The sequence below is a fragment of the Hemisphaericaspora subhashii genome (assembly GCF_019202705.1).
Source record: "Hemisphaericaspora subhashii strain CBS 10753 chromosome Unknown scaffold1, whole genome shotgun sequence".
In the NCBI taxonomy this organism is placed as follows: domain Eukaryota; kingdom Fungi; phylum Ascomycota; class Pichiomycetes; order Serinales; family Debaryomycetaceae; genus Hemisphaericaspora; species Hemisphaericaspora subhashii.
Genome location: NW_026057214.1, coordinates 376,032 through 392,936, shown reverse-complemented (window position 1 = coordinate 392,936; position 16,905 = coordinate 376,032). Strand labels below are relative to the sequence as shown.

Sequence of the window (16,905 nt, the reverse complement as noted above, 5' to 3'; positions counted from 1 at the left end):
AAAAAAATTATTACAATAGTTTCAATACTCTCTTAATATAATTCTGATAGATTTCACAATCAGGTATTTCATCCTTCCAATATCCAAATAATATAACCGAATGTTCAAACCCAGCTACCAAACTCTCCTTACTCACAATCCCATTCAACATTCCAAATATATCCTGAGGAGACAAATTACTATTACTACTATTACCACTACTATTTGCACTCCCTGGTGATAAATCTTTCGCAGAAGTTTCTTGTTGTTGTCGTTTGGATAAATACAACTTAATCTGAGGGTCATTTTCCGCTTTTGCCAACATTTCTTGTAATTTCTTATATATCAAGAATTGAAAAATATTAGCAATGAATAAATTCCGTAAATAATACCACAGTCCTGGATGTCGATGTGCACCCAATCGCGGGAGATTTAATTTTGGTAATGAGATTAAATTCTGAACAAAAATTCGTAAGATTCGAGCTTTTGCCAGCGTCATATTCTTGATCCTAAATGTAGGTTCAGTTTGATCTTCTTCGTCACCAGGACTAGGAGCGGTCCCGGGTCCGAGGGGTGTATTATCTTCACTGGGTTTTTCTTTGGTTATATATTCTATCTCGTCGGAAAAATCCTCATCGGGGTATTGTTTTTGATAAAACTGTGGAGCTTGGATTAGATTGAAAAACCCAATTTCGAAATCCACCTCGCCTAGATTATCAGACAATGCAGATGTGGATGAAGCACCGGGGGTATCGAAGGAACTAAAACTGCCAACTTGGAAATTGGATTGTGTTTGTGGTATGACAGAAATAGCGGCATCGATTAATTCAGTTAATGGGATTCGATCTTCTAGGAATAGATAAACTAATGGTCGGAACAAGAGGAGCTTTGAAGTCAATACTCGGGTTTTGATGAACATGATACATTCAGATTGTGTTCTTAGGAGAATATCATCATCGATTATGAAATCATCAAGTGAAGAAAAGTCTTCACTTTCACTCATGACTGTACTTGCCAGTGTCCTTTTTTCGAATTTCTTTTTCATGCTTTTAAAGATTTGTTCTACTTCTGTTTCCTGGAGGATAAAATTTCTAATCTCGGGGGAAAGGGAATTTATGATCCCATTATATTGATTTAAATATTTTATGAATAACATCCAGGCTGATTCTTGTGAAAATTCATCCAGATCCCATACATGTTTCAAACTATTCTCAAGGGAATATATTTCATCAAACATTTTATTATCGACTTTTCGGACAGCAATTTCAGTTAAGAAATAATACCATGTATATTCATCATCATATTTCTGAGCCAATCTTACGACAATATCCTTATACTGAGTCCTCAATTCTTCCGATAATGGATCAGGAATCTTGGGGAATGAAGAAGGTTGCTCGGTTTGCGTTATACCTGAAAGAGGTACAAATGGTGACAATTCAACACTGAGTTCACATTCTAATTTTAAACAACTCCAGAATAACCGATCAATACTTTCACGTTTGGTTTGACTAAGTTCTTCATCGTTGGTTTTCTTAAGGAAATACATCATATGCTGACTAGCGGTAGTGATTTGTCGATATGCCAATAGGGGCGACATGATATAGAGCAGATATTGACTTAATAGAAGATAGTATTGTACCGTGAGTAAGGTATTTGGTTGTAGAAGAAATGGGAATGCAATAGTTAACAATTCAGTATAGCTGACTAACTTCGATGCTATTTGAACTCTTTCTCGAGGAAATGATTTTGGGACACCTTCAAATGCAGTGCTTGAGTCAATACATCCAATCTTCAATGAGTTGGCTTCTTCCTTCGAGTTTGCATAATTTGACAAATTTTCTAATTCGACCGGTGTACTTATAACTCCAATGGCACATACTACTAATATCAATGGAATCGCCCGGATCATTCTGTAGAACTGTCGTATACTATTATAATCGATTTGGATCTTGTTTTCTTCATAAATTTTGACAATTTCCGGAGGTAAAGTAGCTTGAGTTTCATCCTTTACAATTTCCAATAATTTAAGAAATGAACAATTTGGAAGTTTTGATTGAAAATATTGATATCGTTCAAGTATATCAAAGAATTCAAATGTATCAATAACGGGTATTTTGGAATAACAATTCACAAAGAATGAATTAATCACATCTGAAAAACAATTAGATAAAAACCTTTCCAAACTATTTATATTCACAAATCTATCATGTAAACTCTCATTCCATCCAGCGGGATATTTATGTTTATCATAATCATCGAGTAATTTATGTTGAATTCTTTCAATATCCTTAGGTGAATCGTCCAACTCTTTTAAGAATGATCTCCATTTAAAGATTGAAGTAACAGACATATCCCAAATACATTTATCAAATTGAAACCTCGGTTTTGGTTCATTATCCAATCCAGCATGTGCTTTAATACTCTTGATATCTTTCAATATTACATCCAATTTCGTTAATATATTCAATGATGCTGGATCATAACTAGAATAATCCTTTTGTTGATCATCAGTCCGATAATGACAATTCGAATTCCCATTTTTGACACATGATCCACATCGAGGACGGACATTATCACACTTGATCTTTTTTAATCGACACATATCACATGCCGTCAATGCACGTTTTCGGGGATATGTCGTGGTGGCTCTTGAAGGTGGTGGGCCCAGATGTGAACGTTTCCGGCTACTTTCAGATGCATTTGATGGAGTGTAAGCATGACTCAGCAGTTGGGAGTTTGATACCTGTATAGTAGGTGGTGGTGGGGGCACCGGTTGTTGTTGTTGCGAAGACTGTGGGGGAGAAATAAAATGTGAATGTGCGAATTGTTGAGGACGGTGCATTGACAGTACTTGTCCGTTTGTGTTCAATGATGTTGGTGGGAGTTGAGTGGGTGTATGTTGGGTGGTAATATGGTTTGCTGGAGCAGTTGCAGAAATTGGACCCGTGCGCGGAGGAAGAACTCCGCTGTTGGGGGGAGTCTGACTTGGATAAAAGCCAGGAGGTGGGCCCGATTCATAATAATGGACTGCGTTTGGAGGTGGTAATCCTTGAGGGAAGGCCATATTAGGGACGGGATAGTATCCTCCGTGTTGGAATTGCATTGGTTGAGGCTGCGGTGGAGGGACGGGTCGGTGCAAAGGTCCTTGAGGGGTTAGATGTTGCAAATGGTTTGGTTGCTGGTTCTGCATAGGTATTCGTTGATTATTCTGCTGCTGTTGCTGTTGGTTCATATTGGAATTAGAAGGTTTTCCATCCGTTTCAGTCTTTATTGAATTTGACATAATAGGAAGAAATCTAATAAATAAATTTAAAAAAAAATTCTATTAACTGGGGTATGCTGATAAGTTTCTATTTCTATTTATTATTTTTTTTCTGTTGTGGTTTTAGGTCGAGTTGACTTGGTGGTGGTGGTTCGAGTAAAATGAAATATTAATAAACACTTTCTAATTAATTAAATTATTCTTAGCCCATAAGCTCACTCTCTCTTTGGTTCTTACTCCTTCTGGTTAAAAAAATAATCTTTCACCCCCTTCAAGAAAATTAAAATTCAGTGGGTGTTGTAATGGTAAGATGTGATGTTGTTGTGGTTTGTTCTTATCTATTGGGAAAAAGCTAGTAGTACAAGAAAGTAAAAGAAGAAGAAAAAAAATGGAACCTCAAACGGCAAGAAATTGAAAAATTGTCTTGGATTCGACCGAAAGGCATTTTAATTTTTTGTTCTATTTTCGACTGACGGCTTTATAATTTTTGTTCCATTTAAAACGAGAAGTCTCCCCCACGGTCCAACCGACCGACGTATCCGTCCCCCCCCCCACCCACCATTTTTATTTTTGACACATTTTTCAATCTACTTACCATTGTTTACTTTTATAAGAAAAGTTCAAACAGAATAAACTAGACAAAGCTTATCTATAGAGCCAATATCAATCTTTCCAAGGAAGAAGAAAAAAATACGGGCTTTGTGGTATGACGCTATCACACTGTCGTAGACTTCTTGTCCAATACCAAGTTTTTTCATGGCCTTTGAAAATACAAAAAATTCTTGACTTTCTCCCCAAGATTTCTCGACTCTTTTTAAACGGATTTATTTGTAACGGGGATATTTGAATAATAATAATAATTAATAATAAGAGTAAAGCTTGTAAAAAATAATCATAATAGTAAAAACGGTTATATTCACATATTTATATATACACACATTGTTTCTCTCTTAATTTTTTTCTTTAACCAGGTGGTAATTGAGATGCATCAACAATATCAGCTGCATTTGAGGTTTCTTCTTCTTCATGATGTTGTTCTAATGGAGTTCTAGGTAAGGCCATCATACCAGATCTGGCCAATTCCAAAATACCAAATGGTTGCAATAATGTAATAAAAGCAGAAACTCTAGATGGCTTGGCACACAATTCAACAACAACGTTTCTATCAGAAATATCGAGCACTCTACCCTTAAATTGATCAGTAAGGGCAGAAATATGGTCTAAATGAAGATGCTTTTGTCTAAGAGCTTCTGATGGAGCCAAGTTGCTTGGATGGTATGCTGAGTCACATGCAGCTAAATCTGGAATTGCTGAAGCATCGTCAACATGTAATTGATGTGCAGCAATCAATTCTTGGAAATATTCAGGACCTAATAATGAAATTCTAGCTAATAATAATTCTCTCTTGATAATTTCAGCATTAGTATAATCTAAAACTGCATATACTGGGACTAAATCTTCAATTTGTCTTCTGGCTTGTTCAACAACACCATCTTGTCCTCTCAAAACAACAGTCATACGTGACAAATCCTTGACTTCAGTATTACAAACAACTAAAGAGTCAATATTGAATCCTCTTGCAGCCAAAGTACCGGAAACAAGTGATAACACACCTGGTTCATTTTGAACCAAACAGTTTAAAACGTGTTGCTTTCTTGGAGCCTTGGATGGAACTGGAGTTTCATATAAAATAGAAGTAATGGCAGTTTCAGCTGAATAACTTGGAGTTTCCAAAGTTGGTAAAGGTGGTCTCTTTTGATTACGATGTAAGGTTTTATAAGCTAAAGCAGAAGTAGAACCATTCTTGAATCTGACAAATTGTCTCAAGAGACCCTGTGGTCTTTTTAACATCATCATCATTCTATCTATGTGTGGGGCGGAGGTGAATGTAAAAAGCTTCTAAGTTGCAAAAAGAAAGATGGAGGGCTTGAGAAATATATAGTGGAGATAAAGAAAAATTTTCGTTGGATTGTGGACCTACGGAAACGAAATTGAAAAATGAATCATAATTTCCAATCACGACATTCGTATTTTGCTACGACATTAACGGCCCGGAATTTGTACGACATAACTCACCACTATGTACATCAACCTATTTTTTGATTTTTCATTACAATTAGTGCTCAAGCACCGTATGAATCGAGGAATATATTCTGCGAGAAATCCCACTTCCATTGATACCAATTTCAGAAAGGTTAATTATAATCTTCCCCAAACAGTTGTTAGGATTTCATTTCAACTCTCCAATAGAAAGAAAACAAGTTTCGAAAGAAGCCCTGGGTATACGATCAACGAAGAATTATACCCCTCATATGTCATTTTGGGTTTTCTTTCCTGAAAGCTCAATGTGTAGCTACCTGTCTTTCAAAGTTTTCAATAAAAGGTTGTCGAGTGGAAGATAAAGACTGGTCTTTCTTTTCAACCTGCTCGTGAAATCATTGCTCTTTCTTTTCAATCGTCTCTGAGTTATTATCCACTGTGCAGAGCAGGCATCGGATGCTTCAATCGATGCTTACTTTTGGGTAATTCCTCGGAGTCGTTTAACTTGTTGGGTAAACTCTTGAGAGGTGGGTTCGTTCTTCTTGATGTGTTTTTTTGTGTACAATCTAATTTTTTTTCTATAATCCTCCATTTCTTTAACAAATGCAGTTGGCTAACTTTCGTGACACTTGGGTCAGTTAAGAAGAATCGGTGCTGTCAAAGTGAGAATATTGCCCAGTTACAATCGCTCTGGATTACTTCTGAAAATTTTCTTCTTTTTTGCGTTATAATTAAATAATTAAATATTTTTTGCACTAAAAATTGACAATAAAAAATATCTCTAATAATAATTTAGGATTAATTATAGAATCCATTTAAGGATGAGAAAACGTGGGCTACCATTATTGTCTTGCAACATTGTTAATAAAATATGTCTGCTATATTTTTTTGTGGCATCTCTTCATCTCCAGTGTAAACTGGGACTAATGCATGAAAATCTATTCCTTGCAACGTCCACAAAAAACATTATGTATTAATCTTAATTATAAACTTCATAAATAATATTTAATATTCTATACAGGCTTATAATAATAAACCTAAAGCAAGAGCAATTGGACCACCAACAGCCATGGCAACAGAGTCAGCACCGTTAGTCTTCGTAATTGAAGCAGTGTGAGACTTGGACTTAGTAGAAGAAGAAGAAGAATGGTCCTTCTTCTTGGTGGAAGTAGTCTTGCTAGAGGTGGTAGTAGTGGAAGCCTTAGCAGTAGAAGAAGTAACAGTAATAGTCTTCTTTTCCTTGTGAGAAGTAGTAGTAGTAGAGGAAACGGTAGTCTTCTTAGTTTGTTCTGCTTCGAATTCATCATCGGAACTGTCAGAGTCGTTTTCAACTTCAGCATCTTGTTCCTTTAAGTTAACGATAGCTGGATAACCAAATTGAGCATCTTGGATGACCAATTCATCATCATTGACAAGTCTAACTTGTTCAAGATTGATAGCTAAAGCGGTGGCAGCGATGGATAATACGGCTAAGGATTGGAACTTCATATTTTCTTGATAATTACTCTTAAAGAAAAGAAGAAAAAAGAACAAGAGAAATCAAGAAACCATTATATTTAATCGGAAATTAGAGATGGGGGTAATGTCCTATATAAACAATTTTTAATAAAAGGGAACTTGAAATAAAAATGTATGGCGCTGTGGTTTTCACCAAACGGATAATGTTAGAACCTTAATTGGGATATAACCTGTACAGTACTGCATAAAAAATATCAATATCTTAAAAAATAAATCATTTGTTGCACACGACATCAAAATCGTTTCAAAAATTTTTCAATTGCCTGAATTCCTCGGGAATTAGCAACTAAATTTTATAGAACAACAATAGAACAACAATAGAACAGTCTTAGTGCAGATTATAAAACGCGTATTATTAAACATCGAACTATTAAAGTCATTGACCTATAAAAAGTATCTTCAAGAAGATTTGTTTTTCAATTCTACTCGTACGAGCTAAAAGTAAAAAAATTTATTCTCAAGAAGATTACATGTCACAAAAACTCTAAAAAAAACAAACTATTAAATGAAGCTCACACGAGCGTTGTGTAATTAATTATTCAATTGAATTTTTTAAAAAAGCTTTTTCAAAATAACAAGTAGACATAAAAGCATCTGGGGGCTTTGTGCATATTGTCATTGTTCTAGAATAGACGTATATAAAATATAGTATAACCTATGCAAGTTTGAACCCTTTGATGCCATATAACGCCTAATGATAATCAACCCCCGGGCTAAGATCTTTGTCATGTCAAAGTTCGTTATATTTAAATATTTTTGGATTCTGAAAGGTTAGATTATCTAAAAATATAAAGCAGCCTCGGGAAATCAAGTTTTGTTGAACACCAATTAAAATTCGCTTATAATGACCTTATTATAAAGCACCAGCAAAGTGATAACTGACTTTTAAGTTAATAATGGACTTCTAGATAACAAAAAAACAAAGGAAAACCAAGTCAAAGCGGAAGTAAATCTTTGATGGATCACATTTTAGACAATAATTCGGAAAATGTGACCTCTAAAACACCAATCCGAGCAAATAATGACCTTACTATTAAACACCATAAAATTCATAAAGGAACTTCTCATTTCCTTAAAGACAAGTTAACAAAATGAATGCACTAGAAGTTGCAAAGGTCAACAATAAAGTAAATGAGGAAACTTTGCCTGTAGAACTAGCTGCATTTTTTCCCTTTGAAGCAGCCGATGTAGTAATGACAACCTGAGAAGAGGATTCTGGGACCAGCAATGGACCTAACGAAGCTAATGGATCATAACCAGACACCGCAGGATGTTCTGGTGGGACTTGGTTTTGATTATATTCATATACCCTCTTATCCAAAGCTTCAGTCGGGAGAGCAGCAGTGAAACTGAGCAAATAAAGCGTGGCTATTATAACGTTGATGATATACATTGTTTGATATATTTCTGATACTTCCTAGATTGTAGATCGCAATTCTGGGAACTATTCTCCCTTATTTATAGTTGAGTTTTCTGCCTTTGAAACCCTTCCCATTCATCTTTTAGCACCCTTAATCCATATCTCAATGTTTTGAAAACATATGACTGACTCTACTTTGCCATCCATTGTCCTTAATTCAACGTGGTTCGGACACTATGCGGTATTTCGGTTGCAAAATAACTCCCCTCCTTGAAAAACAATGAGGGCAGTTGGTTGCAAGTCCTTTTTCAACGAGAAAGGTTGGAGAAATGTCGGACCTTGTTCCATTTAGGAATAAAATCCGATTCAAAGGGTTGATGACTCATAAAGGGGCGGCGGTATCTGTTTACGTTTTTTCGGTGTTTCGATGTTTCGATTGTTGTATTATCCCCGAATTGGTTCTAGAATTTATTGTTCAAAATGAGGCTTTTTCACTATTGTCTTTGTCCAGGGGAAAATTCATGTGACCAACGGTACTAGAAAAACTCCGCAAATGCGCCCAGTATAAGAGAATCGGATTAATAGATATCAGAGTGTCGTTAGAACTGGACAATTCAATGCAAATAATCAATTAAAGTTGTGCTAGAGTGTTCCGTGGGATAACAAGGCTTGGCACAAACCAATCGGAAAGGAGATTATTTTAATCACCGCTGCAACATGGGAGAACAAACCACTTTATTTCTTTTTCGTTATCTTGTCAAGGCAGCAAGAAGTTTGATTTCATAGCCTCGTTCTTGTATGCTTCTAGAAAGTAGCAGAAGATTTTGATATGCTTCATTTTCCAAATAGAACATGTCAATTTCATGTCAAATTCGAAGAAGATCGAATTGTGGAGAGTGTGAGTAAGCCAGACCGAGCATATGAAAAAAAAAAATGTTTTGTCCATAGCAGCTCGTATTTGGTTGTCAAAATTTGAATGAAAGTTTTATATGTTTTATTCTTCTTTTATTAGAGCTATACAACAGTTATGGTTCAAGATACTGCTGAGTATATAGAGCTTAGCTCATATCCTAAGCAAGAAGAACCTGAGTTTGACTCTTCAACTTCAAAGCAACGATGGGACTTTACGGATTCTCAACTACAACTTATTCTTTTACGATTAGGTGCTATCAGTGATGATAAATATGGAACAGAATTCCCGGTGTCTTCTATTGAACTATCAAGAGAATCGGAATATATGCTTATGAAAATAGACGAATTATCAGTTCCAGATGCAATTGAAATAGTAAGAGAAGCATTGGCAGAACATAAAGGTGATGTTAATTTCTTACAAGAAGATTATCATTTATTAGAAAGATTAGTACTGATGATTCCTGATAATGCTGCCACTTTAGAAACAAAACATGAAATAGAAGATAAGTTTGTGGATACGTTTAGAAACAAAACTTATTTACATATAGTTGATTGGCCACTTCAGATTCGTTTGGAAGCAGCACTAATTCATTATCATTCCCCCTATCCGGAAATTCGAGCTATTACCGAACCATTCGACGACCCAACAACACCAGTTGACACATTTCGTGCATATTCCATTGGACTATTCTGGACCTTCATTGGTTCCATTATCAATAGTTTCTTTATTCATAGAATGCCGAGCATTTCGTTAAGTTCACATACAATTCAGATATTGTTATTACCAAGTGGCAGACTTTGGGAAAAATTTATGCCTAAGAAGGTCATTCGTATAGGTAGATTTCTGGTGGACTTAAACCCGGGACCATGGACATATAAGGAAATGATGTTGAGTACGATTATTTATCTGTGTTCTGCCGGAACTCCATATCTGATCTATAACATCTTTGTCATGAAGCTTGATAGATTCTATGGGCTTAAATGGGTTTCATTGACATTCCAGTTGTTATTGACTATTTCCACACAATTCCTTGGGTTTGGGTTTGCCTTGATTATGAAGAAAGTTTGTGTCTATCCCAGCAAAGCCCTTTGGCCAACAATTTTACCTACTATTGCACTTAATAAGGCATTAATGGATGAAGACGTTAATAATGTAGTCCATGGTTGGGCAATCTCCAGATATTCATTCTTCATGATTGTGTTTGCTTGCAGTTTTATTTATAATTGGATTCCTGCATATTTATTTACCGCATTTTCGCAATTCAATTGGCCAACCTGGTTTAACCCATCTCTGATTCATCTTGTGAATGTGACGGGTTCATTCATGGGATTGGGTTTAAATCCAATTCCATCATTTGATTGGAACATCCTTTCAGCTGGCGGATGTTTAACAATTCCATTCTACACCTATGTCAACAGATATATTGGAACATTTTTGGGTTTTATCGTCATTTTGGTGGTTTACTATACCAATCACCAGTGGACAAGTTTCTTACCAATAAATTCGAACCGATTATTCAATAATAAAGGGAAAGTATATGACGTGCACGATATCTTGGATGATAAAAACTTGTTTGATCATGATAAGTATAATGAGGTTGGTCCACCTTATTTCTCAGCAGCAAACCTCGTATTATATGGAGCTTATTTTTGTCTATACCCTTTTGCTATCCTATATCATTTTTCAACTGAATGGCAATCGATGAAAGCAAGTTTTGTTAATGTTTGGCATTCCATTAGAGATGCATTTAAGCTTAGAGATCATGGAAATTACAACATGTATGGAAGGTATTCGGAAGATCCTCATTGTAAGATGATGTCAAGTTACGATGATGTTCCAGACTGGTGGTTCCTTACTATTTTACTAGTCAGTACAGTATTTGCCGTATCTGTGGCTATGTTTTATCCAACTGAAACTCCAGTATGGGGGATTTTCTTTACCATATTCATAAATTTTATCTTTTTGATTCCAATTACTTCCATTGCTTCAGTAACTGGATTTACTTTTGGGTTGAATGTTTTAGTTGAATTGATTGTTGGATATTTGATTCCTAACTCAGGCATTGCATTGATCACTTTGAAGAGTTATGGATATAACATTGATAGTCAAGCTAGTAATTATATAACCGATCAAAAATTGGCCCACTATTCCAAAGTTCCGCCAAGAGCCATATTCAAAGGTCAGATTCTTTCCACTTTACTCAATATCGCAGTTTCTTTAACTATTGCAAATTGGCAATTGAATAGCATCCCCGATATCTGCGACCCCCTTCAAAAATATAAATTGAAATGTCCAGGAGCAAACACATACTTCTTCTCAAGTATTCAATACGGAGAAATAGGACCTGCAAAAGTCTTTAGTGGGCTTTATCCAATATTGAAATGGTGCTTTTTATTCGGAGCATTGCTAGTCATTCCATGTGTATTGTTTAAAAGACATGGTCCATCAAGATTAACAAGATATTTCCAACCCACTGTCATCATTGGAGGTTTCTTAGATTTTGCACCTTATAACCTCCTGTATTACACTGGTGGACTTTATCTTTCATATATTTTCATGTATGAAATAAAGAGGAATTATTTGCTTTGGTGGGAGAAATACAATTATATTTTAACAAGTGCACTTTCGGCCGGTGTTGCAACCAGTGCATTATTGATCTTCTTTACCGTTCAGTATCCACAGCTTAGTCTTAACTGGTGGGGGAATTTGGTAAGTGAACAAGGTATTGAAGGTGGACATTTGCCGGATGTTTGGAAAGATATTTCGCAAGCACCAGAAGGTTATATCGGACTTAGAAAAGGACAGTTTCCATAGACTTTAGATAGTTAGATAGATTAATTTAGATAGAATTCAAAAAAAAAATAAAAAATAACGACAACTGCAGGACTCGAACCTGCGCGGGCAAAGCCCAAAAGATTTCTAATCTTTCTCCTTAACCACTCGGACAAGTTGCCTTTTTCCAAGATTTTTTTTTCGAAATTACATGAGTCCCTGACATTGTTAATACACCTGGTAGCACCTAAAATCATCTTAAAAGTTAAATAACTTTGGATATGCAAGTCTGAATCACATCAAAAGTAACTTCATAGTCTTCCTGAAGGCAAAGCATCGGATTGGTATTAATGATAAACCTCAGCCAAAGAAAAATAATTTCCTCATGTTTGCTATTTTTTTTCTTAAAATGCTTCCAATTTTTTCAAAAAATCTTTAACCCAATATCTAAAGAAAGAAAACCATAAACGCATCAAATTAACAATAATATTTATTTAGTACATTATGAATAGAGAATCTAGCACTAATCTACAACTCAGAAAATTACGTCTATTACCATTCAAAACCTATGTTAAGGATTTTTTTGCAGCCATTTTTTTCACAGTCGCAGACGAAAAAAAATGAACCTATTATTATAAACAACCAATATTTTGCATGGGAAATTTATTCAGTCTGTCAGCATTGAATACACCCCATTGTGGTTCCCAATTTTGATCACGTTCATTGAAAACCTCTTTCCAAGGTTCATCAAAAGCTTCAAAGAAATAATATTCTATTCCTCTATCTCTGAAATTGCACAAGAAATCACTTATGAAAAACTGCAATGAAGCCTTACTAGCGACTGCTTTGCCATATCGACCACCACCACTTGGCCATCCAACTTCAGTAATAACAATTGGTGTTGAAACTGGTCTACTCATTGGATCAAGTTGATAATTCAAAAATTGCCATACCCAAGCAGGTGCCTCTTCTACTGAAATACCACCGAAAAATGGATGAATATTGGCACCCACAACATCACATACTTCAACAAGCTCCATATCTATAAGTGACCCAACTTCAGCAGTTCCAACAGGAATATCCTCAATATGTAACATTTTAAGAAAATCTTTGGCATCTTTTATATAGTCAATCAATTCATGTTTAGATTTGTCTTGTCTAAATAATACTTCATTTCCAATATAGATGGAATTTATTAATCTCAGTGGATCAGCAAGTCTTGCAATTATTTTCTTCATGGTATCCATTTGTTGTTTATTTGCTTTATTATCAGCACCAATCCAAACACCCATAGCTATGGTCATATTAAGATTCATATGTTGAATAGCATCCAAAAGTATTTCTGTTTGATTACATTGCGTTCCATAGGTTCTAATCCTTGTAGTGACTGTAGATAATTTTGCTAAATCCAACATAGCATCCCTTCTGTTAAAACCACATTCTGATTCCAATGAACCACGAGGTGAGTAAGTTATTCCATGGAATAACACATTGGAAACCATATTCATGAGATTTAAGACTTCTTTGTCAGTTTTGATGGCATCATTTAAACCTTCTGCCGAATTGATTCTGGGAATGAAAGCTTCAGGACGATTTTTTGGAGGCTTTGGTAAATATTTTTCTGATAATTCACTCAATAAGGGCAAGTTGCTTGGATTTGAGAAGTATTTATTAACTGCAAATTTTGTACCTCTGGATAAGACAACGATTGCCGGGATAAAACCTCCAAGTAATACTAAAACTAACCCAACTAAAACAATAAAAACTGCAAATGACCGTTTTCTATCAAAAAATGGTTGTTTAAGTTTGGAGGAAGCGGAAGATCCTGGTGGTGATGCTTTTTTATCATCAGAACTAGAACTAGAATTCTTGCTGATTGTCACATCACCTTTCTTCAATGTATCCTGTAATTCCTCATGGAAGATTGACTTGGTAATCCTTCCAGAAAAAGAAGGATGTAAAACAGTAGATTGACTATGACTTCTAGTGCTCCTCATAGTGTTTTGGGTATTTTCATCCTCTTCTTTAATAACCTTATCAAAAACTCCCTTCATTAAACGCGAAGTACCCTCATTTGAAATGGGGGATATCTCATTTAGATGAAAATCTGAATCAGTGGATCTTTTCTTAGTAAAGATTACAGTTGAATTTCTTGATTTTGTAACTTTAGCATCATTTGAAGTGGTTGGTGCTTCCTTTGCTGTAGAGTTGGGAGCTGAGCTTGAGAACAATGTTCCATTAATACCACTTGGTGCTGAATTTAAGTAGTAATTTGGAAGTGAATGATCAACTGAGCTAGTCATATCTGATGTGGGGGGTTCTGCATTATGATCATCGATTGTATTTTTGATGTATGGTTTGTGGATCTCTTTTGTATTAGTAGTGGAGTCTGTTTGAGGAACTTCTGGTTCCCCAACTCTTCTTAGGATTGTAGGAGCTAATGAAAAATGATTTAGTGATCTTGATCTGGTAACTTTGAAAGCTTTCACTTTAGTCAATCGGGGCAGAACCCTCAGTCTATTTTCATCATCGTCGTCATCGTCGTCATCTTCATCAACTGTTCCTGAAGCAAAACCATGGAAATCTGATATTGTCGCCGATCGTTTTGTGGACCTAATTGAACTGTCATAACCTTCTATGTTACTTTGGGATTCTTCAATCGCTTTAGGGTATCCGCTGAAACTCATTTTCAAGAAGGATTCAGACTGATGTAATAGTTGTTTATTGGATTAATTAAGAATCTGATTTTGATGATTAGCGGCTAAGTTTTAATTGTGTTGCAAAAAAGTTTAACTTTATGATTTTGGATTGCGAAACTGAACAGGGCTCTTAAAAAAAAGCCACACAGAAGCGCTACCAACATTTTACAAATTAATATTATTAGTACTTATCAAAGTTTCAAACTGCAAGGAAACCTATTAAGGTCATTGTTTATGGTTCTCATGAAGATGCGAGACAAGTTGGATCTGGAGAGGGTTTCTAAGCGGCAAGCTCGTTTGGTATTGAAAAGCTTAGTTCAACTCAACGTATTCTCATTGCCTCCAGTACTGCCTCACCCGGAAAATGACACCAACTCCCGATAGATCAAAATAAATAAGTTATTAAATTTCTATAATATCTCTATATATAATATACAACTGGCACACGTAGCTTTAACAAGGGCCTAACGTTTACAACAACCAAGGAAGATGTTTCCGATGAAAGTGACCGTATTGGACAAGCAGCCTTCACCACCATTTGGTAAACAGAAATCCAAAGCTCCGAAACATGTGAGACAGTCGATGCAAAACATACCACACTCGTTATACTTTCCGCTATCGTATCCACTGGAATATGTCATTTCGGACTCTGAGTCCGAATGTGAGTTCTCATCATACTTTGGGACTTCGACTGCTAAATGGTTTTCATCATTTACTGTTCTTTGTGGACTAGCTTCCATGGGACTTGACAGACTGGGTTCAGTCGTAATGGATTGTTCGGAAGGCAGTTGTTGTGGAATTTGTTCTTCCTTCTCTTCCGATGAGGTTTTTCTTTCTAGTTCTGATTTGGACATTATTTAAATTTGTGAACTTTTTTATATTTAAGCGATAGTAAGTTTCTTATCTTGAAGATGAAGAAGAAGTTAAAGTTATTTCATCAAAATGTAAAAAGAGAAATTGTTGTATATTTATAGTTTTCATTGATCACGATTATTTTTTTGTTTTGTTGAAGAATTTCTTTGTTTGGTTTGAAACCTGCCTCATCATTGTTGACGTCAAAATAAGACACACCAAGAAAAAAAAAATTAAACTCTGGAGCGCATTGTTTGAGTTGCATTTTTCATGATCAAAAATTTAAAGGACTGACCTGATCATTGACGAGAACGGACGTACGATCCCTTTATATATCATCTAAAGGAAGGATATTGATTCGAACATTTTAATTACTTGAGACTGAAACTCTCCCCATTTTTTACTAAAATGCAGGAAAGCACCTTGCCATTTAAATGTTTCCGAGGAATCCTTTGAACGTAAGATTATGTCACGCTTTTGTGTCACAGAAACAAGAAAACCTTATTTGGATCTCGAATTATTAAATTGATCTTATTTTCTCACCAAAAGGTCAAATGCATTTTTAATGTAAGGTTACAATTTTGCGCTTTTTAGCAGGTTTGCTTTATTCCGTATATATGAGTGTATATAAGGTTAACTTTTTATAATTTAATAAAGTTTGAACCATTTTTTGTGAAAAAAAAGAGGCTAGTAGTTTGTTGCTACATGATTCCCACTTCAGCCACTAGTCACGAGGTTTAAGAACAGCTACTAACTAGTGTTCCAGATACCCAACTTCTGCTAGTAGTATCAGCTAAACAATACGTTACATATATTCACTACTCATACAAGTTCATCTATATGGTATCTACAGAAAAGGCCCGCTTCTCAAATACTCAAAAGGCTACTCCAGTTTGTTTTCCAATTCCAATTTCAGCATCAACTCGATCATTTCTAGCTCCTCTTCCAACTCTAGTTCATCCAATTCTTTTTCCAACTGATCTGCCAAATAGTCTGCACTGGCGTCTTGCTCTTCTTCTATTAATTGGTCAACATCCACACCTCCCATTATATCATCGAATTCATGTTCATAGTGATCTGCCCAATCATTATTACACTGATCAGAGAATGACTTCTCCCTTTTAGTCAATACCTTATCTTGACGATTTTGATCTCGTACTTCACGCATCTTGTTATGCTTATTACGATTATTGAAACATTGAGTACGATTTAAAGAAGTAACACGTGCTCGTACAACCAGGCATCGTGCCGTGTCACCAGTGTATTTCTCTCTAGTAGGAGATGATGATAAAGGATTTAGCCGCCTATTTGATCTGTCTTGTTGGATTTGATGAAGATCATCGAGGACATTTCTTGGGGATGACTTTAGAGGGCTAGGTTGGGGCTGATCTATTGGACTGGACGGGTAATCATATACGGTGCACGGGTTTATATATGTAAGCTCATGCTTTGGAGTTGAGTCAGGTTGAACCTCATTATTATTTGAGAATGATGAACTAGTCATATTGGG

General features: G+C 35.6%; 7 protein-coding genes across 7 annotated transcripts; 1 reads left to right on the top strand and 6 right to left on the bottom strand. All coding sequences in view use genetic code 12, as the record gives it.

The window, feature by feature from the left end:
• Positions 1 to 10: 10 nt before the first annotated feature.
• On the bottom strand, positions 11 to 3,262 carry ZCF27 (Zcf27p; the record flags this gene model as incomplete). The annotated part of the gene is made up of 1 exon (XM_049404965.1): positions 11 to 3,262. One exon carries the CDS (start codon positions 3,260 to 3,262, stop codon positions 11 to 13), a length of 3,252 nt encoding a protein of 1,083 aa, XP_049265499.1.
• Positions 3,263 to 4,204: 942 nt separating this feature from the next.
• ILV6 (acetolactate synthase regulatory subunit) lies at positions 4,205 to 5,101 on the bottom strand (the record flags this gene model as incomplete). Its single annotated transcript, XM_049404964.1, has 1 exon — positions 4,205 to 5,101. The coding sequence occupies one exon, from the start codon at positions 5,099 to 5,101 to the stop codon at positions 4,205 to 4,207; it is 897 nt and encodes a 298-aa protein (XP_049265498.1).
• Positions 5,102 to 6,304: 1,203 nt separating this feature from the next.
• Positions 6,305 to 6,769, bottom strand: PGA53 (Pga53p; the record flags this gene model as incomplete). Its single annotated transcript, XM_049404963.1, has 1 exon — positions 6,305 to 6,769. The coding sequence occupies one exon, from the start codon at positions 6,767 to 6,769 to the stop codon at positions 6,305 to 6,307; it is 465 nt and encodes a 154-aa protein (XP_049265497.1).
• A 1,102-nt stretch (positions 6,770 to 7,871) lies between these two features.
• J8A68_001320 (uncharacterized protein) lies at positions 7,872 to 8,192 on the bottom strand (the record flags this gene model as incomplete). Its single annotated transcript, XM_049404962.1, has 1 exon — positions 7,872 to 8,192. The coding sequence occupies one exon, from the start codon at positions 8,190 to 8,192 to the stop codon at positions 7,872 to 7,874; it is 321 nt and encodes a 106-aa protein (XP_049265496.1).
• Positions 8,193 to 9,186: 994 nt separating this feature from the next.
• On the top strand, positions 9,187 to 11,886 carry OPT6 (Opt6p; the record flags this gene model as incomplete). The annotated part of the gene is made up of 1 exon (XM_049404961.1): positions 9,187 to 11,886. The coding sequence occupies one exon, from the start codon at positions 9,187 to 9,189 to the stop codon at positions 11,884 to 11,886; it is 2,700 nt and encodes an 899-aa protein (XP_049265495.1).
• A 590-nt stretch (positions 11,887 to 12,476) lies between these two features.
• Positions 12,477 to 15,397, bottom strand: J8A68_001318 (uncharacterized protein; the record flags this gene model as incomplete). The annotated part of the gene is made up of 2 exons (XM_049404960.1): positions 12,477 to 14,506; positions 15,139 to 15,397. 2 exons carry the CDS (start codon positions 15,395 to 15,397, stop codon positions 12,477 to 12,479), a joined length of 2,289 nt encoding a protein of 762 aa, XP_049265494.1.
• Positions 15,398 to 16,278: 881 nt separating this feature from the next.
• On the bottom strand, positions 16,279 to 16,899 carry J8A68_001317 (uncharacterized protein; the record flags this gene model as incomplete). Its single annotated transcript, XM_049404959.1, has 1 exon — positions 16,279 to 16,899. The coding sequence occupies one exon, from the start codon at positions 16,897 to 16,899 to the stop codon at positions 16,279 to 16,281; it is 621 nt and encodes a 206-aa protein (XP_049265493.1).
• Positions 16,900 to 16,905: the final 6 nt, after the last annotated feature.